The sequence below is a fragment of the Muscardinus avellanarius genome (genome assembly GCF_963383645.1).
Source record: "Muscardinus avellanarius genome assembly, chromosome: 10".
Lineage (NCBI taxonomy): Eukaryota > Metazoa > Chordata > Mammalia > Rodentia > Gliridae > Muscardinus > Muscardinus avellanarius.
The window spans coordinates 35120308-35147245 of NC_137796.1; the positions used below are offsets into that span (position 1 = coordinate 35120308).

Here is a 26938-nt window from a genome sequence, read left to right on the forward strand (position 1 = left end):
GAAGGTCTCTGCAGCCAGAACGGCTAAGGGTGCTCTTCTAGAAGAGACTGGGGTGGGGGCAGTTTTGGCCAGGGCCTCCTCGGTGCTGGGAAGGGCTGGGCCCATCCGTAGGGACACTGAGTCCTGAGGGAGCCTCCGCCGTCTACAAGCCCCTTCCAAACCCAGAGTCATTTCTTAGGTGAGTTATGCACTCCCCACGACATATAAATAAAAAACTTTGTTCTGTGTTTCCATATATCTTCTACATGAAGGCTAGCTAAATATTAGTGGAGTAACAATAATTATTAATAACAATAGTCATAATAACAATAATTAATAGAATAATGCCTGGGACGTGGGGGAGGGGTCCTTCATATGGCGGGGGCCTGGGGCTCTAGGTCTGGTAGAAGTGATGGTAATGGTGGTGGTGTTCGTGGTGGTGATGGTGTTCGTGTCTCTGGACCGCCTGCCCGGCCTGGCTCTCGTACACCACCACAGCGGGCAGCTCCCGCACGTGCTCTCGCCCCAGGACGGCGCTGCCCGTGGCCAGCGGTGCCTGCAGGCCCCGGCAGCCCGGCTGGCTCTCCTTGGCTCGGTGCTTGTGCTTCTTGTGCCCAAGGGGTGCCAGGGTGGGGATGAGGGCCGGGCTGGCAGCCAGGTGGGTAAAGGGGGGCACCGTGGGGATGGCAGGAGCCAGAGGGGCCTTGCTTCTCGCCCCTCTGGCCACGTGGCCCACACCCATGCTCCTGCCCTGGGCCTTGGGGGACCTCACAAAGTGCTTGCTCCCATCCTGGGCACCCCGAAGCCGCTGCTGGAGCTCAGAGACCTTGGCGAGTGGGGTGTCAAGCAAGGGGAAGGAGCCTGGGTCCACGCCTTGGGACTTCCGCTGTGGGAGGTGAATGGCTTCTGGCTCGTGGGAGCGAGATCGTGTGGGGTTGGAGATGCGGGGGGGCAGTTCTGACTTCTGGACCGCTGAAGGGGAGCCTAGGGACCGATGCAACAGACATTTAGTGAGCATGTACCCCAAAACCCACTCTGCCTCCAGTTCACTAAGACACAGATGCCAGCAGATACTGATCAGAGCTGCCCCCCCCCACTGCCCCTTGCTACCGTAGAGGACAGCTCCCCTAAATGAACTCTCCCGTCTGCTAAATGGGAAGAACTGGTTCTGTGGCAGGTCTTCAAAAATAAGAATTCTCCTGAGAGCAAGCCAGGGAAGAGATGGTGACAGAGATACTGAGCCAACGGGCAAGAGCAAATTCTAAGTGTTACACGGACGGGAGCCACAGAGGGACTCAGCACAGCAGGAGAAAGGGGAGAGGGATTTAGCGAGAGGTCAACAAATGTGGAAGTGGACAGAGCTGCACTTCCCTGGGTGAAAGGCCCACGAGAAGTCAAGAGCGGCCACCGTGGGACCAGGGCTGGGAGGGCTGGACAGGGAACTATTCTTTTTCATTCTATTCTATGCTCTCAGATACTATTTGATTTTTTTTTTCAGTCTTGTGCATGTATTACTTTAATTTTGAAAACATTTTTCCTTCTTTTTGGTACTGGGAATTGAACCCAGAGGTATTCTACATCTGAGCTATACCGCAGCCCTTTTGATTTCTTATTTTGAAAAAGGGTCTTGCTAAGTTGCTAAGAGTCTATAAATTGCTGAGGCTGGCCTCGAACCTGTGATCCTCTTCTCTCAAAGTCCCAAGTACTGGGATTATAGGCATGTATCACTACACCATGCTTAACAAATGCTTTTTATGTCATCTCCTCCAAATGTCTTTGATCTGTCCCAATAAAAGCTCCATCTCCCCCTAAGCCTGGGGGCAGGATGCACCCAGCCCATCTGGCCATGCCTCTCCATGCCCCCCCACCCTATGGGAGGGAGCCCCTTACCAGGCCCAAACTGGGAGGTGTAGTTTTCTATCCCTGCGAGGTCTAAGTAGTGGTTTCTCCTCTCGATGTTCTCGTCCACGCAATGGTGGGAGCAGCCGGCCTGCTCCAGGTGGCTCTCACCCTGGAACCTAGAGTGGAGAAGGGGAACAGGCAGGCGCTGGTCACCAGGACACAGCCAGAATAATGCCAGGTCCTTCATTCATTCCCTCTGGGTCTCCTTGGAAGGAGAGTGGGGAGGATCAGACACTTTTGCATTTTGTACCTCTGCTTCTTCCTGCCACGGATACACATCCCACTGCCCAGACCCAGAGCTTCTGGGAAGAGTGGGTAGGGGGTTGTTTTGAATAGGCCCAAAGCAAACATCAAAATTTAAGGATGCTCCAAACCCTGGCTTCAAACCAGGTATGCCCACTGCAGGCAGGTGGCCTACCCCCTGGCATGTTTCCCCTGGGAGTATGAACAGCACAATTGCCCAAACCGTTGGGATTGAGGCTGGCAGGGTCTGTGACATGCCCAGCATGGGCCTGCGCAGTGTGTGTGTGTGTGTGTGTGTGTGTGTGTGTGTGTGTGTGTGAATGCTGCCAGGGACCCCCTGCCTCCTGCAGGACTCCAAGCTCCCTGTCCCTCCTACAAGAACCTCTGTGACCTGCCCATCTCCCCTAGCACCCACTCCAGCCAGCCAGACACCTTGGACTCACTGCAGCCAGTGGGCTGGCTTCTCTCAATGAGTCAGGGCTCATCCCACTCCAGTGGCTGCCTTACCATCTGCCAACCAGGTGTGAATGTGCCGCACACCTGCCTCACTACTGCCTCTCAGTCACTCAGTGTTTGCCTTCATTTTATTTGGAAACAGGGTCTTACTAAGTTGCTGAGAGCCTCACTAAGTAGCTGAGGCTGGCTTTGAACCTGTGTGATTCTCCTGTCTCAGCCTCCCAAGCACAGGGATTACAAGCATGCACCACCATGCCCAGCTTTTTTTTTTTTTTTTTGGGTGGTACCAGGGGGCGGCAGTGCTTGCCTTTTAACAGCCTCTCCCACCCCTCCTGCAGGTACAGAGTGTCTAAAGGTGACAGGTAACCACAGCCTCACAAGCCCTTACACAGAATTCTGAAACCCAAAACCTAAAAGCAAAGGTTTCCTAGGCCATCTGGTATATACTTGCAGTATATACTGGTATATACTTGCAGAGTCTGTCTCACTGATTGGGAGCGTGCACACATGCTCAGCAGGAACACCAGCATGTGAGAAGCTGCCTAAATCCCACTTACCATGCAGGGGAAATACACAGGCATGCCCAAGAAATGGCAAATCCAAACTATATCTGGCACAAAGTGTTTTGCATCATGGGATGTGGATCTACAGATCATTTGTTTTCAAAATCTAGACTTTGATTTGTGAATCTGTGTGTGTAAAATTGCTGGCTTCTGAAGACAGCCCAGACTGGAGCTATCTGCTTGGAATCCTGCAGGCGTGGCACAGAGCTGGTGCTTATTAGGTGCCCGGAGCACCTGGCTGCCACCCATGCCTGTGCCCGCCATACCTGAGGGGGGCTCGCTGCTTCTTCTCCCAGCTTCGCAGCTCCTCGGTGGGCTTGGTCTCAGCTCTGGGCCTCGTGCTCTGCAGGTCTGAGTGGCACCCAGAAAAAGAGGCAGCAGCAGTTGAGGGGCTGCCTAACCCATGGCCCTCCAGATGCCCACAGTAGATTCCCCCACTCACTTCCCTCCAGTGCCCTCACCTGCTGCTGCCCTCAGTCTTCTCCACCAGGTCCCTCAAGTGCCACCACCAATGCCACCTCCGGGCCTCTGCCTACCTGGGCCTGGCGTCTTGAGCCCCTCCCCTTTCCCTCCTGAACCCTAGTCCTTCAGAAACCTGCTGAAGCTGCTTGTGTACAAAGCAGCGCTGCCTGTGGAAGCCCCAGAGGCCACCCCCACCTCTCCCGGGCTGGCTCTGGGTGACCCTCACCGGTGTGGCTAAGGAGGACGCCCCTCTTGCCCTGGCTCCCGTCGGGGGCCACCGTGAGCTTCACACGCAGCGTCTTGCTGGAGGTCGGGGAATGGTTGACGGAAGAATCGACCACTTCGTAGATGGTGTGCAGCAGGCTAGTGATATCCTGTGTAGGGAAGGGAGGCAGTGCCCAGAGGGGTGTCAGCCACAGAGTGCTCCCTGCACAGCCACCAGGGCCTGCCCCATGCTAAGGTGGCACTGCAGGCAATGGGCCTCCAGGGGACAGTGTGAAACCTCTCCAAGTGGACTTATCCAGGTACAGGAAGAGCTGATAAACTGGCTTCCCCCATGGGAAGAGGTACCTCAAGGACACCAGGCCCCAGTTAGCAAAAAAGGATTTAGTGGTCCCAGGAGAACACAGGATGGGGCACCAACAGCATCTGTTTCACACCGGAAAACACTCTTATCAGGGAAAGTGGAAAAGCAGACAGGACCTGGGCTGAATTGTGCCCCCCCCCCCCAATCTGCTGAGGTTGAAAGCCATTGGCTTGAGGAGGTAAAGGTTAAATGAGCTCTCGGAGGTGGGCCTCAATCCAACAGGGCTGGTGCACTCAGAAGAGGAAGAGACATCAGCATGATACAGCGAGAAGGCAGCTGCGCGTCAGCCGGGGAGAGAGCCCTCGCTGGAGACTAGCCTTCCAGCCGCGGGACAGACAGGAGAGCAACTTCTGTTTGAGCCACACAATCTGTTTGTTATGCGGCCAGCTGAGCTCAGACAATCCCTAAGATCAGTGCATGAGAACCTGACCAGATCATCTTCTCTCTGGGCAGTGGCAACCTCAGTGCCATGGCCGGGCAGGTGTGTGGCCAGGTGACCTGAAGTGCTGGGGCCACCTGCGGGCTCAGCCCTCAGGCGGTGTTGCTCGCTCCACTCTGCAGGCTGAGGGTCATCTCAGAGAAGCCAACACTCCAGAATCTTCTGTGAAATCTTCAGAATCACTGGTATTTTTTTTTTCCCCGATGGTACTGTGGATTGAACCCAAGGACGTTCTACCTCCATGCTACACCACTAGCTCTTTTTATTTTATTTTGAAGTACACTCTTGCTAAATTGCTGAAGCTTGACAGGGATCCTCCTATCTCAGCCCCTGAAGTATGTGCCACCATGCCCGGCTTACTAATTTAATTTTTAACAAAACCTCTTGGGGGTGACCAGAAAATGTCAGGGCCAGACGGAAATAGTGGGAGCTGCCAGTGAGACCCAGGTTCCTGGCACATACTCTTGGTCATCGGGCTCTCTTGGCGAGGCCCATGGGGACTCCTCTTCTTCCTCTTTTCCTTCTCTTGAGCTTTTCTGCATGATCCTGTTTCCCACTCTCTCGCCATCTTGGGAAGCCCATGAGAAAAGCATCTTTAGATAGATGAGGCGACAGTAGTCCACCAATGGCTTCCTTAAGCGCCAGACACTACAAGGCCCTGGCCCCTCGCTGTGACCTCAGCAGGACCTGGCTGATGCAGGGTCGAGAACAGGGGTGCTCTGGCAATTCCACTTAGAAATTCAGCCCTACCAATGCCCGGGGCCAGGCTGGCAGGAATGGGTAGGTGCTGGTAGAGTTGGGTCTTAAATGTCCCCCAAAGGCACTTGGGGACTTGGTCCCCAAGGCAGTGCTACTGGGAGGTGGTGGGGTCTCAGTGGGGGTGTTTAGGTCATTGGGGGTGTGCCCTCAAGAGGACTGTGGGATCTGGATCTCTTCCTCTTTCTCTTTTTTCCCTTCCTGGCCATGATGTGAACAGTTTTGCTTGGCCACACACCTGCCATGATGCGCCACCGCCCCACAGGCCCCAAAGCAACAGGGCCGACCAACATGGACTACAACCACCAAAACTATGAGCCAAAATTCTAAGTTGGTCATCTTGGGTATCTGTTATGGTAACAGAAAGCTAATACAGGTGCCCGTAAATATTTCCTACATAAAAGAACACCTGAAGGATGAATAAGTACTTTTTACCAAGCTGGCGCGTTAGCCTAGACACTGGCTTTGGGCTATTGTGTATACCCATGGCCAGAAAGAATGGAGATATCAGTATTTATAGCCAGATTTGAAGAGCAGCTTTGGGGATAAACGTAAACCACAGGGAGCACCAGGCTGGGTCCTCAGGAGGAAAGCACAGTCCAGACAGCACTTGCTCTGAGGCCCGGCCGGCCTCCTCCCTCAGGAAGCCTCACTTCCCGGCCCTCCTCAGCACACAGCAGCTGGCCACAGGTTTCTGCAAGGTCTCCGAGGGGGCATTCATGCACATGAGGCTCCTCAGAAAGGAAGGAGACAGCTCTTAAGAGCTGGCATCATCACCAGAAAGAAGAGGGGATGCCGCTGCACCCTGGGAAGCCCAGCCTGGCTGTCCAAGTAACAGAGAGATTTGGTTCTGGAGCCTCCATTGACATTCTCAAAGTGAGGGGTTGCAGAGAGAAGGGGACACAGGTAAAAGCTGTCAGCAGTCAGCTTGCTACTGCCAGGGGGAAAACCTATCTGATAATATGGGAATATAGAGGAAAAAGGGCCACAAGAATGCTTAGTCCTGAAGACACAGCCTCTGGATCCAGCTATGCCTGAAGCTAATACCTCCAGGTGGAGCTTCAGGTACATGAGCCAAAGTATGTACCTTTATGGGTTATTTATGTATATTTATGGGTTTGGGGAAGGAACCCAGGGGCATTTGACCTCCAAGCTACACCTCTGCCCCATTTTTTATTCTTTATTTTAAAACAGGGTCTCATGTTATAGAGGGCCTCACTAAGTAGCTGAGGCTGTCTGCAAACCGTGATCCTCTGGGCTCAGCCTCCAGAATGCTGGGGTTACAAGCGTGTGGCACCACGCCCGGCTCAAAGTATTCTTTTTGTTGTTGTTACTTATGGAGATTTGAACTGGGATTCTGTCACTTACTTGCCAAAGAGTCCTGAATGACTAAACATCAGTTGCAGCCACTTCCCCTGACCTAACACCCCCTAAACTATGGATTGAGGACTAGGTGGTGGTGGCCTTTATAACTCAGGTCTCCCTCTGGCAGCTTAAAGTCGACCTCTGGCACGAGCCACAGAAATGCAAAGACTGGCCTTAGCCTAGGATGAGATAAGACAGCAAAGCTTCAATGGCCCCCTAGGAACACCCAGAGCCCTCACATACTGGATCAGAGGTAGTGAGCCCAGCCATGCTGACCGCAGACCTCCACACAGACAGAGAGAGCCTGAGAGGCAGAAACAAAGACAGAGTCTCTAGTAGCTTCCCTGAACACCCAGAGTCAAATCCAGTTACTGACCAGGGCCTCTAGAGCCCTGAGGACTGGCCCTCCTGCCCTGACCATGACTGTGTATCCTGCAAAGCAACCACACCAAGCCGCCAACCTGACACATCCTCCTTGTTCCCTCTCTGGCTACCCAGGATCATCCCACCTTCCCGGCCCCGCTCTGTAAGCTGTGTGGCTTGGCTCCAAGAACATTTCTGTGTACAGCCTGGCCAGCCTCTGTCGTGCCCCCATGTGTAATTCCTCCACTGAGAACATCATAACTTACAGTTACCCTAAAGTTGTTTTCTGCCTCATCCCATGGATTCTCAGAGGAGCAAGGCCATAGGCTGTGATGGGCTATGTCTGTTTTGTCCCCACTATGTCCTCAAGCCTGGTACACAGTAGGCCCTCAATTTGTAAGGACACAGACATGGCGAAAGGGGGAGAAGAACTCAGGTTGAGCAAGCTGTGGGAAGAGGGCTCTGAGGGAGACATGGCGTGTAGAGGGGACAGGAGGAGGAAGGCCAGGCTGGGGCATGACTGCAGCTCTGACTGACAGCCAGTAGGACCCTCAGCATGGGGCTGCTCATCCCTGTGCCAGTGGCCGGGTACTGCGTGGTGTTGGGTGGCCCAGCCCTGAGTCCTGGGGCGGTGGGGAGGGAAGCCGGGTGAGACTCCACTGGGGCTCTTCTCTGGGGCAGTACTAGAGCTCTGCGCCTGCCCCAGCAGGAGCACTGGCTGGACTAAGTGCAGGGGACCTGGCTACCCTTTCTCCTCTGACAATCTCCCACTGACCTGCAGCTCCAGGCTGATCCTCAATGTCCCAGAAGCTCCCAGCAGACTTGCTCCCCACCCCCTCCCTAGCAGAGCAGCACTGACAGAGCAGAGGCGGTGTGCGGGGCCATCCCCGAGCAAGGGTCTGGAAAGTGGCAGGCAGCTGAACAGGTGCTCTCACCTCGCGGGTGACCTTGCCATTGTTGTCAAAGTCATACAGAGTGAAGGTCCACTCCTGCCGGCTGTCCTCCTCCATTGACACGTCACACTGCAGCTCCTGGACACAGACAGCAGACGAGGCTGGTCACCTACCCAGCTGGAACACTAACCAAGGGTTGGTGGTACCTGGGGCAGCTCCCTGGCCTCCCCACCCATGGGCACAGTGACCAGGATGTGGGCAGGCAGGGAGGGTGCTCCAGGGGTGTGGGATCTGAGAGGAGGCTTCTTGCCTCAGGAAGCCAGGAGGATTCTGGCCACCTGAACTGGAAGGCAGTAGAGGGCAGGCATGAAGGGTGAGAACACCAGTCTATAGAAGGTTCAGCCCCTGTGTGGCCCTCCATGGATGCGGGACCCTGGACAGGTCACTGCGTCTCTTGGTATTCAGTTTCCCCTCATATAAATGATGCAAAATGATAGTATGTTTTATGTAAGGTTGCTGGGAGGATAAAATGCCCTGCCCATAGCTCCTGAGCGCCCCCCCTCCGCCCCAAGCTCCCTGAAACCGTGGAGAGCAGTGCCTGACCCCCCACTCAAACACCTGCTGTCCTGGCTGGCCCTGAGGAGCCAGGGATCCAAGCCAGGGGCAACTGGACAGGGAGGGAGAGGAGCCAGAGGATGAACGCCTGGCCTCCCTCCACTTAGTGGGACCCATCCAAGCACATCCTATGTGCCTTCTTGGAGGCCCCATGAGGCTGGACCCCAGATGCCAGCATGGGTGACTGTGTGCTACACACCCGTGCTGCCTCCCTCTTCCTGCTCCCAGGACCAGCTCCTAATGAATGCACTGCCCCCTGCTGCATCCTTGTCTAAGGGCCACTTTGGGGGAAGAAGCAAGAACACAGCACATCTACTGAGTGCTTAGCACACTCTCGGTGCAGAGAGGAATCCAGTAACGGTAGTGGCTGTGACTGGTCCTGTTGTAACAATCAATCCAACAATAATTCCACGATGACTCCTCCAGCAACTGTGGTGTCTTAACACCAGGGAACCTGAGCTGGGAAGAGCGAGCCCCATCACTGGAGGCCTACGTACAGAGGCTAGCCACACAGAGAGTTCTAGAAGAATAGATGTTTGGGGAAAGAGGCTCTGTAAAAGCCTTAAGGTCCAGAGACTCAATGAACATGAGAGGAGGGGTTCCCAGACCATTCTGTTCCACATCTTGCCCCCCTCCACCCGTCTTCCCTCCACCACAGCCGCTGGTGCCCAGGTTGCCTGGCATGAGGATGGCTGGGTCCCAGGCGGGGGCTGGCCTGTGACACTGGTGGGAGCCAAGCCTGAGTACAGCATCTCCATCCTGGCAGCTCCAAGCTCTCCCCTCCACGGGGAGTTCAAAGTCAGCCTTCCCTTGGCTGTGACACCGTCTGCACCGGTCAGGTGCCTGCTCTGTGCCCCTAAGAAGTATCTCTGGTATCACGACACATGTGCCCCCACACACCTGCACACATTCACCACACATGCTACCCTGAACACATGCTACCACACATGCATCTGAACATGTACCTCACATGCACACACATGCCTACACACTTACCACACACACCTGCACACCTACCCACACACACCTACTTTACCTGTTCTTAAGAGAGCTTGGGGGGTTTGAAGTTGAAAAAAAGTGGGTCTCTGTCCTGCATTGCCCCCCCATGGGCTTTCCAAGTGAGTCCTCCCCATGACTGTGCATGGCGCAGGCTGAGCAGCCAGCCAGCCCTTGGTCTGGACCTTTCCTCTGCTGCTGCACCCAGTCCCCAGCACTGCCCAGCACCTGGACACCCTGCAGGGCCCAGGGGCTGGGTTGGACTCTAGAACACTGCCTGTGCCCCTCAGATCCTACAGGAAGGGCCCTGGTGGCGGCTCCCCAGGCCCCACCCTTGCACAGCCCACAATGCGCAGCTGGGAGTCCACATACTGCCTAGCCTCCAGGCCTTTGCTCCTGTCATGCCCTCTGCCTGAGGTGTCCCCTTGTCCCGGGACTCCCTAGGCACCCCCCACCCCAATGTACTCAGAGGCTCAGCTGATGCAATCTCCCAAACTCTCCACTGCTGTGGTCTGGGCAGGGCAGGTCAAACAGACTGTGCCTCTGGCAGTGCACATCTGTCATGTTGACTACACATGAACCTGAGGCCTGGTTACCGTCAGGGCCTCCCGCCTCCTCATGTACCCGATCAGCCTTGAGAGTTGGAAGGGAAAGCCTGTAAAACAGGCCCAGAGGAGTCAGCAGTATCCTGGCCAGTGTCCCGTCCCCTTGCCCATGCATGCTGTCTCCAAGCTCCCCAGCCACGTCCCAGCCAGGCGCTCTCACCGCCACCCACGTGGGGAGGCCAGCAGAGCTGGCAAGGTGGTCAGCAGAGTCCCCAGGGCCTGCACTGAGTGGGGGATCTCCCACAGAGGGGCCTCTTCACACAGGGGTGAAGCTCTCCAGAAAGGCACTGTTGGGAGGGGAAGCCCTTGCCTCCCCTGGGGCCCAGCAAAGGGAAGGAACCTTACCTCAAATTTCAGCTGCTTCTTGGAGCCTGGGCAGGATTCACTCGCTTTCTCCATCCTCTTCTCATCTCCGCTGCCCACCCCGTCTGTTTTCTCAGGCGGCAGAGCCACTGCGGGAAGCAAGAGAGGAAGCTGAGGAGGAGCCCGAGGCTGGGTGCTGGCCTGCTTCTGCCCTGCCCTGCCTGCTGGCAGGGGTCAGGCCCCTCTACTCTCTGGCCCAGATCATGCCGGGCCACTCCAGGAACAGGTCACTCTTATGGGCCTCTGGGGTCCCTTTGCCCTGACTCTGCAGTGCAGGTAAGCAGCCTGTGACTTCAGTACCCCCAGAGGCCCACAGAGCAGGTGGGTGCAGATAGAAGAGAACTTTTGGAGCAGGAGACAGAGTATGGTGGTCTTGGCCATTTTCTGATGACGTTTTGGCCTCCTTACCTGCCTGAACCCAGCAGACAGCACATTAGTGAGTAGACAGGAGAGGGACAGAGGCAGAGCTCGATCAGGCTGGTGAAGGGCACAGGTGTGCACATGCATGTGCACACTCACACATGTGCACACATACATATCCACACGTACACACTCACACACACTCCCTCGTGGCATCCTCAGGGAGCACATTCACCCTATACCTTGTGTTCTCCTCTGCTCACCTGGCCTGCCCTTCCCACTAAAGGGCAGAGTTCTTTGGGTGTCACATCCAGGAGCAGAGGGAAGATGTAAACTCCCATGACCTATTGGCAACATTTTCCCCAAACACCTCTAAGAAGTGGCAGACCAGCTCAGAGGAGCACCATCATCCTAGACCCAAGGCTCAGGGTATAAGTTACCATCAGATCCTGAAATGTCCCATAAGACCAGGGGCTCCTTCTGCTCTGCCTGACAGAGGGGCTCAGCTTTGCAGGTATTTTTTTCCAGAACATGCTCACGGCTCTTCCCTCCTTAGATCCCCTCTGCTGACCTTTGTTGTCCTGTTTTGCAGGAGCACAGACTGCGGGTGGTTCCAACTTGAGGGTCCCTCCCTGGCCACCCTAAGCTGGGGTGGCCATGCTGCTGGGAAAGCTGTTGAAAATGTTGAGATGCCCCCGACATACAAAAAGACACAGCTGGTCTTCCCAGGAAGTTGGGAGCCTAGAGAATCAAGGAACCAGGCAGGAAAGCTGGGTGGGGGCTTTGCATATCCCCTAGACCTGCATCCCAGAGCAAACACTGAGGTGGGCCTGGCTGGGCTTCCCATGAGGCCAGGGTTGGAGCTCTCTTCCCAGCAGACAGCTGCAGTAGCCCTTGCCAATACACCCAGAAGCCTTGGCGGTGCTGTGTGCACACACGGGATCCTCGCAGCACTAGGCCCCCCGCAGTGCTGAGCAAGCACCTGCTGTCCCCTGACGCAGTCCTCACTGAGCTCTACTTTTCAGATGGGGAAACTGAGGTACAAGGAGGCTTTGCTACTAAGTGACAGAGGTGGGGCTTAAACCCAGTGGCCTGAATCACACTTGCAACCACCCACCAGGCTGCACATCTGCCTTTCACAGCTCAAATCAGGAGACCCATGTCTTCGGCTGCTCATTTTTCCATTGACTGGGGAGGACAATCCACTTGGGTTTGATTCCTCCCCACAGTACTGTGATCCAGGGTGGGCCCCGCACCTTCTTTAGATGTCTAAGTTTCCAAAACGATAAAGGAAGGATGCTAAAGGTCCCTCACCCAGAGAACCCTTGTGTGGATTCAAGGAGCCATGACCATACACGCCAAGGACTTAAATGCAGAGTCACTGCCACTCATACTAATTGTCATGGGACTGTGGGCCCCACATGGGACAGTTAGCACCTAAATTTCCTCAAAATGGAGGCTTTCAGCACCAAATAGAAACGGAACACATTGCCTGTGGTGTGGGGAGGATGAAGCTGAAGATGAAGGTGCTCCGGGCTCCCAGCACAGATACGGTGGAGACAGGAAGGCCACAGAAGCACCAACCAGGTGCAGCAGCATCGTCTATAGTCCCCTGGCTGGCCAGGAGGCCATCTCTAGCCCTCGTCCTGCACAGCAAGGCTGTCAGGAGCACCAGGAGTTCCCAGTCTCCTCTAAACCAGCTCCTCTGCTGGTGGGTGCACAAAATGACGCCAAAGGAAGGACAAACCTCCTTGGAAGACCTCGAGGGCAGCCCTGGCATCCTCGCCACTGAGGTGGTGGCTGGGCAGGTCACGGAGCCAGCTCCTCCTGATACTGTCCAAAATGCAAAGTCCTGTCCCTCTGCTCCCTAAAAGCAAACTCCTCCATAGCCAGGAACCCCACTAGAGGGGGACCCTGAACAGGCCAACTCAACCATACAGACATCTCTACCGCAAGTCTCCTTGGTGCCCTGTTGGGCCAGAGCCACCTCCACCATGGACAGGTCCAAGGCTCAGCTACTTCCCCTGGGACTGCAAGACAGGTGGCACTACCATCCCAAGAGTCTGGAACTGGGGCTCTCCCATGCACACCTCAGCTCTAGAACCCCACCCCTGCAGCTGGGCTAGGTGAGGCTGTCACAGTTGGGAAGGTACATCTGAGGTTCCTTTTAATTCCCCTCATTGGTAAAAGGGGACGCTTGGTGTCTCGCTTGCAGAGCCTTTGAGAGGGCAATGAGGAAAGTGCTAACTCAGCTGGTAGCCAGCACACAGCAAGTGCTCGGTAAATGCTTGCTTTGCAAAGGGTATAGATGAGCCACAGCCTGTCCCAAACTGCCCCACTAAAGGACTACAGAGCTATGATGGGCTGCCCACCCCTCCCAGAGCGAGAAAGAAGGAAGAAAAACAAAGCCTGGTTCCATCTTCAAAGCGAGGTCCTGGCTGGAGATGTAAGCGGCCAGGCTTATCGAAACCAAACTTCAAGTTCAAAGGGAACTTATCAGAAGAGCACCTTCAGGTTCAATGTTGCCTTTCATGTTCCACTTGATAAAACCCAAAGACAAGGAACCTCTGTCCCTGCCTCTTCTCTGGAGCACACGCCCCTGCCATGCAGAGTGCCTCAGGTCCTCTCCCACTCTCTTGCTTTCTCCTACTCTCCTGTGGGGGTGGCGAGCACCCCCCCTCCACTGGAAGTGTCCTCTCCAAAGACCAGCATGATCTGACTCATCCTTTTCACCAGCATGATCCCCAGGCCATCACAGCTCAGCAAACTACCCATACACCCACTGGGCACCCAGGGGGCAGTGAGGTCACCAGGGGTCTCTCAGCACAGGGTTGGCACAGATGGGTAGTAGTACTGTGATCCATCCTGCCCTGGGGCCTTCGGGATCAGGGATGCAGACAGCACCTCTGCCCCCACCAAAGAAGGCTCTCACCTTGCTGTTCCCTGCCCAAGGGCAGGAAGAAGTGACAGAGAACCCACACAGACCCCCAACACCAGAGGCAGGATTCAGGACTCAGGGGCCCTGCATATGGTCCAGGGGTGAACTCTCTGAAACCGACCCCAGGCAAAGTGCCTTGCTCCCCCATGTCCCTGTGTGGAGCAGACCTCACCCCCATTGCTCCAGGGCAGCGGGAGAGGAGCTGGGTGCTCACTGCAGGCTACCCGATCACACTGGCCAAGAAGAGAAAGATGCATTTTGTTGAGACAGACGTTGGCATCTGTGTCTGAGCCACTCTGCCTCTGGTTGCTATTCAGCCCAGCCATGGTTTTTTTTTTTGTTGTTGTTTTGTTTTGTTTTTTCTGAGAAGGGATCTTCTAGGGTCACCAGTCAGGGGGCTTAGATTGAAGCACGCACCAATCTAAGTCAGAAAGAAGAAATGGAAAAAGGCAGCCAGGCCAGGTGGTACATGCCTGTAATCCCAGCACTTGGGAGACTGAGATAGGAGGTTCACAGGTTCGAGGCCAGTCTCAGCAAAGCAGTGAGACTCTGTTTTAAAAGAAAAAAATTAAAAGGACTTGGGGATATAGCTCCAAGGTAACCTGGGTTAAATCCCCTGTACCATAAAATAAAATGAAACAAGATAAAATAGTGCTGGGAGTATAGATCAAAAGTAGAATACCCCAGTTTCAATACCCAGCACCAGAAAACAAAACACAAAAAACGCAAAACAAAACCAAAAAAAGGGCGGGGGAGGAAGAAAGAAGGAAGGAAAGAAGGGAAGGGAAGGGAAAAAGAAAAGTAAGGCCTTTTGCTCGGCTAGGGAAAGCACCTTGGGGCGACACAGAGCAGGGTCAGGAAAACTAGACCCTGCGAGTCAAACCCAGCCCAGGTGGGGTTGTGTCACACAAACTTTGAGACAGCCACATTCACACACATGTCTCTGGTGGCGTTAGTTGGACAGCAGCAGGCCTGAGTAGTTACAACGGAGACTGAGGTCCACAAAGCCTGCAACAGGCACTATCTGACCTCTACAGAAAAGTGTGTGAGTCGGGCACAGCGGCACAAACCTGTAATCCCCGACCTTGGGAGGCCAAGACAGGAGGACCACAGGTTTGAGGCCAACATGCAGTAACTTAGTGAGACCTTGTTTCAAAAATTAAAATAGGGCTGCCGGGCGTGGTGGCGCATGGTTGTAATCCCCGTGCTTGGGAGGCGGAGACAGGAGAATTACACTGGTTCAGAGCCAGCCGAGCTGGCTTAAGAGACCCTGTTTCCACATAAAAAGGTAAAAAAATAGGTCTGGGAGTGTAGCCCATGGGAGTGTATCCCGGAGGTAGAAGGGCTTCCAGGAACTCCAGTACTACCAAAAAATAAATAAATAAAAAATTTAAATAGGGCTAGGGATGCATCTCGAAAACAAAATACCTCTGGGTTTAATCCCCAGTAAAAGAAAAAAAGTCTGTGGATACAGCTTTGGGTGAACGCAGCCTCCACCCACCCAGGTCGTGTCCTCTGTGAGCAGGGCATACCCAAGATTTCACCACCGACTTCCTTACTTGTGTAGAAACGCTACGCAGTACACAACCTGCCCAACCATACACAGCGGCATGGAAGAAAGGAACCGTTGGCTCTGCTTTCTTACAGCGAATCTGGGGTGGTTGTGGAGCTCTTTCTCTCTGGAAACTGCCCGTCTCTCCTCAAACTACCGCCGCAGCCACAAGGAGTTGGCTCTGTGTTTACCAAATGAAGGTTCTCTCCCACATTAGCTCCCAACCTGGCTTCTCCACCCCCAACAACTGCCAGATTAAATGCATTACTTGACCATCTTCACCCGGCTTGCTTTGATGTTCCCTTCTCAAGCTTCAAAATACCTTTTGGAGGGAGATCAGACAGCATTAAACAGAATTACTAATTAATTAAGCAAAGTTAAATTTTAAACACTGTTTGTTGTGTTAGCCAAAAGCCTGAACAGAACAGACTTTTTTCCTCCACTGAGATCAAAGACAGATTCTTTCCTCTCCCCTCCCCCAGTTTAAAAAAGGGAAGGAGGAGGAAGAAGACAGAGACAGAGACAGAGACAGAGAGAGAGACAGAGAGACAGAGAGACAGAGAGAGAGAGAGAGAGAGAGAGAGAGAGAGAGAGAGAGAGAGAGAGAGAGGACCAAGGAAACACCTGAATGGTAGCATCTTTGGCCGGTGGGTCCAGACTCTGCCCCTTCCTCCTCTGCCCATGGTGGGCACCAAGCTTCATCTGGGACTGCAGGCTAGGACTACCACCATCACTTTTCGGGGACTGTTTATCTTTGCAAAATAGCAAGGACCCAGGGAATAGCCACCTACACAGAGGCAGAGGGGAGAGGGCTGTGCAGGGAGTCAGACCATCTTCTCAGCCCACCCAAACCCCCAGTGGCACGTGCACCTTGGGGCTTTCGGGCTTTTCCCCTGTGGTATGGGGTCATCTGGGGGCAATGGGAGACAGGTCTGAGGAGCAGACTGTGCCCTGCCTAGGGCCTCCACTCACCTGTCAGATACCAAAAATACATGTACTGCTTATGACATTTCCCCAGCAGATGGCAGGCAGGTGTCTAAGGAAGAGTGCCTTTTTCTAATTGGGACAAGTACACCTGATGCATCTGGAGCTGGCAGGGCGTACTCTACTTCCATCCAGGCTCACACTTCATTCTGTGCTGCCGATCTGGCAGCCTCTGGTGGTTGCATAGCCAGGGTGTACATTCCTGGGGAGCTAGGCCCTGCTGGCCACTGCTCCTGGGCCACGCACAGTGTCTAACATATCCTGTAAGAGCAAAGACTCAACCACAGTTTGCTGTGCTGCACCAAATCTTGCAGAGAGGCACAAGGAAGCCTGGCTCTAACAAACAGGCCATTGCTTCTAGTGGGACTGAGATCAGGACCTGCACAGGGAAGGAAAGTAGCTGAAATTTAGGCTGAAACCCAAACTCTGCATGCTATGAGCAAATCGTGGCTTATCTTAACACAATCCAGGGAAGCCTGATTGATATTAAATTTTATAAAAAGAGACAAATTTGAACCACGGTTATGACTCAATCAGTCCCACTAAAGAAAAAACAGGAATTACTAACATATCAAATGCATGATGGACATGTCTCATCGCAGTTACCTAGAAGTTAAATGTATTTAACACAAGCCAGAGCTTCCTTGCTGGAGTCTGGATACCTGCCCCAATGTGTCCACAGCCTTTTTCCAATTGTCCATGTACAGATTATCTGCTGCAAATATTTTAGTCACAGGGTAGCTTGCCAGGATGTTTTCTGAGTCCCCAACAGCAGCTGTTGGAGGGAATGCCGATGAATTTTAATATTAGACTCTGCCAAATATAATTAGGTGGGTAAATCTGCTGCCAGTAAAAAGAGAAAGCTATCATATGTGCATTCCAGGCCAAATGGTTTCTGGCATATCTTCATCAGGCTCCCCTGGGGGCGGGGGTCCCTAGAAATATACAAATCTGCTTGTAACGCTGCCCCAGGCATCAGCGGGTGGTGCTGTGGTGGCTGGTGAGGTTGGCAGCTACATGCATCAGGTCATTAAATCTTCTTACTAACTTGCGGGGGGGGGGTGTTACTTTTGCATTTTACAAAAGTGGACACTAAGCTTAAGAAAGCAAAACTCATCAAGCTACTTCCCTCCTTAAAGCTCTCCAGTGTGTCCCATTCCCTTGAGGATGAGTCCTGCCACTGTGTGGCTGCCGTGGCCTCTTGGTGGGATTGCTTCCCGCTCTCTGACCCTGCCCTGTGCCCACACCGTGACCCCGCCAAGGGCACTCTTTCCACCTCACTGCTGCGGGTCCTCAGCTCTCAGCTCCAGCCCCTCTTCCTAGGAGAAGCATGACATCAACTCTGAGGACAGTTGCCCTGCTCAGGGAGTCTGTTACATCATTACCATTGCTCGCTTAACTGTCTGCATCTCCCCACGGTCACCCTGACATATGTAATATAGTGCTTGTCCTACTATATGATCACCACCATCACCACTGTCGCCGTCATCATCAGAATGAAACGACTGCTCACAGTAGCTCCAGGCTCTGAACCCAGAAGGTGCACATTAAAATCTCCGTTCCTAACTTGCGGCCCCATCACAGCACAGCAGTGACACCTGCTCCTGCCCGTCCTGCAGCCCTTCCCCCACTCCCAATTTCTGTGCTTCTTGGAGGGCCCATCCTGGGGGGGATCACACGCAGTACCCCCAGTCAGCTGCTCTCAAGAAGCCAAGCTTCCAACCCCTCACCAGCTTGGTCCAGGCCTTTGCCACAGATGTGCACGAGTGCATGTGTCTGTGGCATCTTCAAAATTAGGTATTTTATCCTAGATCTATCAGGACTGCCAGTTCCTCCTGTGCATTCTGACTTCTCATGCTCCCATGGCCGGTGGTGCTGGAGAGAACACAGGCATTTCTGGAATTGAACTAAGGTGAGGATGAGTTGGTGACGTATATAGATTTAGCTGGGTGACCACGCACGCATGCGCGCGCACCCACAACAGCCCATGGTCATTAAAAAAAATGTGCATTCTTTTTCTTAGGGAGGCCTTCCGATGTATAAGCTTCAAGTCTTACAAAATCTGGATCTATCCTGCCAGCAGAGTGAGATTCCAATTTCTACCAGAAACACCATGACCAGGAGCCCTCTCACTCCTGGTTCCCTTCCACTGAGATGCCAGGCTTGCAGTGGAGGGTGGCATGGGGTGGGCGTAGCTGCCTTGCCACTTCCTGTGTCCCTGCTGGAATCTGGCCTTCTGGGGGCCTGGAGCCAGCCAAGGAATGCTTCCTGACAGGACAGGTTTGAACTGAGTAGGAGAAGCCAGAGAGGTGGGGGATTTCTTCATGGGGGAGGGAGTCCTGCTGTTCCCTGGGAAGCCCCTTCTTTCAGATTTCCAAGAAAACCAGTCCTGCAGATTGACAGGCTGACAGGGCCCAGGTAGATGGCAAAGGGGAGGGAGGGAGTAAGCAAGAGTGACTGCACATGCTCGCAGGTGTGTCTGTGTACACACGCGTGCATGTGTGTGTGATGAGTGTGAGCTCTTGGGTCAGCCAGGCCATTTTAGGTAAGATCTGTCCCTAGAAGTTTTCAATTTCATGAGCCAAAAGTTTGAGCGAGTTTGGGCTGAGTTTTCACAAGAAATCAAAGAATCCTGACTTTGCTAATGTACTACTTTGAGCTCCTGCTTTTCAGGAAAAACAACCAACTCACTGTATCAATGATGACCTCCTAGGAACTCTCTGGGGTGGCTCCCGCTTTCCCCAGGGTGTCTTCCTCCACCACCCCTCCCCCGGACTGCGCCTGACTGCCACTAGGTTTCCCTTAAGGAACAGTTGTAACTCAGAGGAAAGAGAAAAGGGGAGAAATTAAAGGAAGAAACCCTCCCGACACAGGCCTGCTGGCCTTTTTGTCTCAGCAGAGGGTGAGGCCTCTGGCTTGGAGGTCTGCACAAAACTGAGAGGAAACATCTGTTGGGGAGGGGGACCCCAGAAGGGAGGGGAGCGAGCCTCCATGGACTAAAAATACCACGTTGCTGCCACTCCCTCCCCCGGGTTAAAGCACGTGATGAAACCCAGCTTTACGATCTCAGCTTGAGCTACTTAAAACTGAAAACCCCTCAGTATCGGACACAAGTCAGAATTTCCACTGTTCCAGCTGAATTTCATGAACAGACAAGAGAAACTGCGGGTAACAAAGTCCTCTTGTTCTCCACGTCACCGCCAGAGGAACTTGGGCTCCTGGGGGCGGAGGGCAGAGAACGGGCTCTGCCTGCAGAACGACCAGCCTGGCCCGGCTCTGCAGAAGGTCTGGGCCTTCTCCCAGCCCTGCTCCCGGGCTCCAGGCCCCACCTGATGCCCACAGGTGTCTGTACACACCAGAGGGCTTCATGTCACCCATCCAAGCCACACCTCCAAAGCGACACTGCCACTTCACTTCCTTAGTTTCTGAAGCCAAGAGTCTAGGAAGCGTCTGTGGACCCGCCTTTCCCTGTCCTGGCCATCTCACCACACTAGGCCCCCTATCTGCTCCCACCTGGTCACTGCCCCTGGCCTGCACACACGAGGAGCTCCCTGCTCCTCCCTCCCTCCTCTAGACCCTTCTCTCCAGAAGCCAGATTAGCTTGCTCACTGTCTGGCCCTCACTGAGGACCCAGTCCTCCTCCCATCCCTCCCGATTAGTAAGGTCCTTCCACTTTGATGTTTTGCTCATTCCTGGCTGCTCTCTCTCCACATTCTCCCATAGCTAGCTTCTTTGTGGAATCTGCATCTTAGCAAAAACTTTACCTTCTCAAACTATCCTTTGCTGGCTTTGCCTCCGGGCAGAATACCACTACCAGAATCATGCTCGTCCACTGGCAGGCTTGCTTACTCACCACCTGCCTCCCTCCCATGAATGCCCTGCCAGCAGGCCGGGGCTCACAGCTGTAGCAGGTACTCTGTAAATAAACACTAAGTGAACAGAAGTGACTTCCTCGGTTCTGTTGTGTCTGCTCTGTGACTTAGATATGCTGCTTCCCCTCTTTGGACCTCAATTTTCCAACTGCAAATGGAAGGAACTAGAGGCCTCACAAGGGCTCCGGAGCTGTCGACAGGTGGACTGGCCTGGGCCCCCAAGCCAGCAGCAGGACCAGAGCTGGCGCTGGCCTGCCTTCCTCCACTGAGGATTTATTGAGCGCCTGCAGCATGCCAGACCTTACGCCGAGCACTGGAAGCACTGGGAGATTATAATGGGATTAAAGAAGCTCTGGAAGTGAGCTTTCTTTGATTAGGGCTAGGTAAGTGGTTTCTAATACGGGCTGGCCTCTCCAAGAAAACTGGCCCGGTGAAACAAGAATCACGGCGGCCCAGGTAGACTGGACACTTACTCCGTCCCAGAGCTGTTCTCAGGGCTTACATAAATTACTTTAGTCTTCATAATCAGATGCTACTAGGAACTCCCGCAAGGAACCTGAAGCACAGAGATGTTAAGTAACTTGCCTAAGGTCACAGAGTGAGCTGTGGTGAAGCCAGGCAGGACGGGATCCTAGAAAGTCACAGTAAGAGGAGGAGGCTGGGTTAAAGCTTGCAAAGTTCAGTGCTCAAGACTGCTTGAGCTGGGTCTGAGGTCCAGCAAGCCTGCCCTACTTGGCAGAACCAGCTCCTCCAGGGCCTGGATCATCGGCCAGGGAATGAGAGCTCCTCCCAGGGCCGCCATGTCCACAGGCTAGCTGGAGCCATGGATGGGTCTCGGGATGAAGCTAGGCCTGCCCTGCGGCAGCCCTGGGAGCTGGAAGGCCTCTGATGGGGACAGGAAGGTCTGCAGGGCAGGAGCCAGCCTTTTACAGAAGATGCCAAGAGGTGAAAGACAAGTAACAGGCATGTAAGGCTGGGTGGGATGTGGAAGCCTGGAGGCTGGGCAGGGTGGACATTGGTGGGAGGCAGACAGGGGACCAGAAAGGGGGGCGGAAGCACCCACAGGTCTCTCTTTGAGGGTGAATCCAGGAGAACCCGTGATGGGCAGGAGGGCAGCCTGGGACAGGGGATTCCTGGAGGTCACACAGTGACAGGTCTACCCAACAGGGTGGAACCAGTTCCTTTTACCTAGGGGCACCAGCCACGACTGCCGGCCTCCTGCCCTGCTCAGCTGGGGAGGAGGGAAGCCAAGCGGGCCTTGGGGGGCAGTGAGGGGTTACCCTCCCTGTCCCAGGACCCTGCTGGGTCAGCAGAAGGAGGGCCCTCTCCCTGGAGCCTCACCTCCCTGCCCTGCCACGCCCGGCAGGCTCCCAGGGCTAGGAACTTTTGATGTTTACTTTGTTCTTCCCTGAGTTCAAAAGGAGCTGCGGCCCCCAGCCCTGCACGGAGCAGGCCTTAATCTCCCCTCCTTGCGTCCCAGCTGGCCAGTTAAGGCGGCTAAGACTCGGGATTAGGGCTGGCTTTACATAACAACGCTGAGGCGAAAGCCATCCTCTCCCGGGATGGCTAAAAGACTTCTTTTTATCTTCACGCCTCAGATGGCCTTTTTTCTCCCTTAAACAGCTCTCCAGCCCGCCAAGAGGCAATGAACTTGGCCAACAGGAAGACAAAGACAACTGTCAGGACTCAGCTTGCTCTCGCTGGCCACAGCAGAGAGGAACACTGCAGCTGCAGGTCCAGGTGGGTGAAAGTTCTGCACAGCGGCCAGGACTCACCAGCCCTGACTGTGGGGTGGCCTGCCCGCCACAGCAGCATCCCTGCCCAGGCGGGAGGAACTTTGGGCCACTGCACCACAGGCAGCCACTGGGCCTCCATCCTTCCAAAGGCCTCAGGGACCAAGTGGACGGGCGGGGCAGGTGCCCACTGGCTCAAACTAAGAGTTGCTGCTGCTTTATCATTTTCACTTCTAAATTATGTCCTCAGTTTTTCATTTCATAAGGAATACCTGACTACATTCTTCTTGTAGAAGCTACAACATTTGTTAGAAACAATACTAAAACCCTCTTTGACCCATTTTATTCCATGACTGAAATAGCTACTGTCATTATCTCCCTAGGCCTTTGTCCACATAAGAACACACATATGTGGCACTCCAAGAAAATACAGAGCATACATAAATGATATCACATTGTATGCGTCTCTCTCTGAAGCCTGTTTTAACTAGTTTACTTTAGGGGCCTCTATATAACCTTTTGTTTGAAAAAGGGGGCTGAAAAGTTTGATTACCACCAACCTAGCTCAATGTCTAATTGGGAAGCTGAGGCAGGCTAGTGGAGGCTCCATGATGTCTGGGTGACCCTGAGGCCCACTAGCTGGTAAGGCAACGGTCTGTCATCAAAGCTTGGCATGCAGTTGGTGGGCCTTGGGGTCTGATGGAGTGCTACCAGTCTCAAAGCCTCTCATATGTATCCCTGCCTGCCAACCAATGTGTGGTCCCAGAGCAGTGGGTCCCCTACAAGTCCTGCGCCCAGAAAGGGAGGGACCTCCCTATGGTGCCAGAGCAAGTCACTGCCTGAACTGGAAGGAGCCAGGTCCATGGCTCATTTCATGTGTTTGTAGGCAGACATCTCATCTGAAACCAGTCACATGATTTCAGGCTGAGCCTCGGTGGACATAACGGTTCCCAGCTTTTGGTTCTAACCAGGGACCCCATCAGTGATAGAGAGTAGGAAGACAGATGGAGAGCTGGATGTATCATAAGTGGAGGACGGTGGAAGAGGGGAGGTGGAGGGCAGGCGGCAGGTGGCTGGTGTCAGGTGAGGGCAGGCTGGCTGATGGATGAGTCGCAGAGAGGAAGCAAATACATGAATAGGTAATAGTGAAAGGATGGGGTGGAGGGTAAAGCGATGGGCAGACAGAATGCTGGCCCTGGGTGTCATGGATTAGGTGGCGGGGAGGTCAAAACCACCTAAGTGTGAGCTCCAGGGCAAGGGACAAACGCACTCACGGGAACACCATGGCCTGCACAAGGCCTTTGTCCCCTCTTCTCCTTGATCTGAGCCTGCTCGCATTTGAGCAAAGCCTGAGAGATACCAGGACCCCAGCCTGCCTCCAACTCCTGGGCAGCTGGGCACATTTCTCCAAATCTACAATGTGCTGGAGCCACAAGGTGCTGCAGGAAATGACCAAGGACTTGGCAAGCCTGGGTGCAGCCAGAGCCTCCATTTAAGCCAGTCTGCAGGTAGCCCAGGTACCCCTCCAGAGTCTGCCAGCATGCTCTGCTCCCCGTGGAGGTTCCCAGAGCACCAAAGGCTAAACCCATGGGATCCCCAGGGACCATGCACTACCAGCTCTGCTGCCAGCTGCCCATCCTGGCCTCGGCTGAGAGGTCTCTACTCTCCAGAGCTGCCCCACACCCACCACTCTCTTCTCTGATTCTGAATTTTAAAAAAAGAAGCTCCCCCACTCAGCAAACACACTCAGCTTCCAGAAGTCAGCTGCTCCTGGAGGCAATGCTGGTGGCCATGCAGGGAAAGGGCCTCATTCCATTCTACGGATGAGGAAGCCGAGGCTTGGGAGGTGATGGTGCTTGCTCATTGTCAACAGTACAGCCGTGGCCAGGGCCTCGACACTAGCATCCTAATGTCTCTACACAACAGTACCTCTCATGAAGAAAGAAAGTATAAGAGCAGATGAGAGAAGAGAGGCTGGCTGCGTGTGTGTGTGTGTGTGTGCACTAGTCAGAGACATGAATGGAGAACTGGTGGTGTGCATGTGTGCGTACCTGGTGGTGCTATGGATGGAGAACCAGGGAAAAGATTACCTTCACATGCAGCACAGGCACATGCTGCCCCACCTGCAGGGCTCCCCGGGAGCCCCTATATTACTACTATCCCCAGACAGGGAAGCTGGCGCTGGCAGCCTGCCCAAAATCCCAGGCTCCTGTCTGGGCTTGGCCCCTGCAGGGCTATGCTTCCCTCTGCTCCTCCCCACCAGCCCCACCAAGTCACAGCATCTGCAGATGCCCGTCCCCCACCCCTCTGCTCCACCGCAGGGCACAGGGCAGTGGGTCCCGAGTACCTTCCAGTCGGAAGTCCTCCTCCTCTTCCTCACTAAGGGCTTCTCTGCAAACCTCGCCCACCAGCTCCTAGAGGAGACAAAGCAGAGGAGTCAGGAGTGTGGGGTGAGGCCACCGGGACGACTGTTCTGAGGCTCCTGTAGGGATCAGGTCAGTATAGAGGGGCCTGGTCCCCTGAAGAGTTAATGATGAAGATGATTTTTATGAAGTGAATTTCTCAGCCGGAGTTACCATGCAATACCACCCCTTTCAGGAAGGAAGTCCCCTCCCCACCCGGATGTGCTCAACCAGATTAGAAAGTGACCCCGCAGGATCTCAAGTCTCCCTTGCAAGCTCAATCTAGATCCTTCCTCTAATAGAGAGTCCTGGGGACTGTCCTGGCAGGTTTATAGGAAACCACAGGGCCTGACACGCTGTGGGTCCCTGCTGCCCTGGACAGAAACCCAAAGCCTGGGGCAGACACGCAGGGCCACCTGCTCAGGCTGCAGCTGAACCTCGCTCAAACTCCAGGTCTCACCAATTCACACATCTTCCAGGTATCAGCATGACCCTTATGCACACCCTGTCTGTCCTCACCAGTGAGCTAAAGAGATGTGGTACCACACCCACCTGGCAGGGCTCCTCCTGCCACATGGTGTTCTCAGGTTGACCGAGGGAATTTTTTTGCTGGGAAAGAGGCTGAGATGTCTGGGATGTCTACAGACTAATGTATCTGCTCTACCCCAGCGGGATGATTACAGATATAGAACAAGCTAGATGCAGGCGTGTCAGGCTAGCTTCTGTTTTTGTTGATATTCTGCCAAGAAGAGTTCTGTGATTAGAGAGGAGTTTGTCAAAGTCCTTACTGCAGGACTTATCAGCCCCTTTGCTGCAGTTAAACAATGTGAATCTCCATGTGCTGGTGTGCATTGCTTTCTCCAAAACTACTTAGACCATGGCGGTTTGCCTTTCAAAAGCATCATGTAGAATTCGTGTTCCAAGGAATCCACTTTGGGAATCATTCCTCCTTCGGGGGACAGATGAGGTCTGGGGGGTCATGTCACCTTATCTCTCTTAATGCTCACAATGACGCTATGGCAGAGCTTCTCAACCCACAAAATGACAAGCAATAAAGAAGGCCAAATGCAGCAGCTGTCACCAAGTTCTCTTTATAAAAAGAAGAAAAAGAAAACACACCCTCTCCTTGGAGGAGGAAAGAAATCCCACCGCTGAAGCTCAAAGGAAGAGCCACTCTTGTCCTGACAAACCAAAGACAGTGCTGTGCAGACCGGGAGCTGCCACAGCTGGAGGCCAGCTGCTGTCTCCTCTGTTTTGTTTTAAAGACAAACAGCTCACATTCTGCGGATGAGGATGGTCTTCTCTGTTCTCTTTCTTCTTTCCAATCCTTCTAGGGCATTACACAGTTCCTTAAAGGTTGCTAAAGTGTGGCTGCTCAGGCTTCCGGTGGCCCATTTACTTCAAAACCAGGCTACTTTCTTCCTGGAGTCGAGCTGGCTTCTCTCTCCTCCTGCACCAATTATGATAATCACCAAACATTTCCTGGGCTTGTAAACTGGCTGTTTGTGTTAACAGAGCCAGAGTTGACAAGGGAGCTGAGACGGTGACAGGAAAGGGACGCACGCAGGTGGCACCGTCAGATGCTGGGATACCCAGCAGCCAATTAGCGCCATCTATCATGCTGGAGAAAGACAGCTTCCTCCCTCGCCCCTGAAGGGTGGGTGAGCCCCACTTCCTGCAGAAGCAGAGTGGTCTTCAGGAGACTGCACAGCCCCTCCACACTGAGGGCCCCTGGGGAGGGGACCCGGGCTCACCCCGGCTGCCACCCTGGCCACACCACCTGGGGCAAGGCTGCTGGGCTTTTGAACCCTATGTCTTTTTACTGGCACACCTGGAGGAGTTTAGAGACTCCAAACGTCCCTCCTAGCGAGGCCGCCATGGGCCTGCCCCGACACTGACAGCTGCCCATGCTACACACCCAGCCACTACCACCTGAGCACGCTGGGAGGGCCAGCCTCTTACCACTGAACTGCGCCCTGCCCAAACTCCCTGGTCCACTGAGGCACTGTGCCTGCAAATAGCCAACAACAGCAAAAAGCCATCCAGTCCACTGAGCCACAGGACGAGCCAGGGTTTGTGGTCTGCGGTGTGCTGTCTTCAGGGTCTGGGGGGCTAGGCCCAAGGGCAGCTGGGATGCTGGGCGAGCACAGGGTCATGGCCTGGCCCCACGGCCTCCCCTGCACTCGGACCTTAGTCTGTTTATCTGGAGATCAGGCACAGGAACAAACCACACCATCATGGAATGGCTGGCACCTGCTGCTCCTTCCTGAGTGTCAGGCATTGGGAGAAGCTCTGGAAGCGGCTCTGGAAGCATGACTTCCCAATCTCCGCAACCACCGGCTCACCATCCCTCCAGAAGAAAGGACTTGCAAACTGTAAAGTGAGGTATATGTATAATCATGACCATTTTATCCCACCACGAAAGGGGTCCCCCTGGGCTCAGTCCCCATTACCATACACACACACACACACACACACACACACACACACACACACACAGGAAAGGAAGAA

The 26938-nt window shown here is 54.1% G+C and overlaps 1 protein-coding gene across 1 annotated transcript in view; it reads right to left on the reverse strand.

Moving 5' to 3' along the window:
• Positions 1 to 373: 373 nt before the first annotated feature.
• Positions 374 to 26938, reverse strand: part of NKD1 (NKD inhibitor of WNT signaling pathway 1) — a gene marked incomplete at both ends in the record, with an annotated part of 76625 nt that continues 50060 nt past the window's right edge. The window contains 7 exons of the mRNA XM_080704386.1: positions 374 to 963; positions 1870 to 1997; positions 3410 to 3494; positions 3832 to 3979; positions 8050 to 8145; positions 10569 to 10675; positions 24373 to 24439. Coding sequence (XP_080560512.1) covers positions 374 to 963; positions 1870 to 1997; positions 3410 to 3494; positions 3832 to 3979; positions 8050 to 8145; positions 10569 to 10675; positions 24373 to 24439 — 1221 coding nt within the window. The remainder of the gene's footprint in view (positions 964 to 1869; positions 1998 to 3409; positions 3495 to 3831; positions 3980 to 8049; positions 8146 to 10568; positions 10676 to 24372; positions 24440 to 26938) is intronic.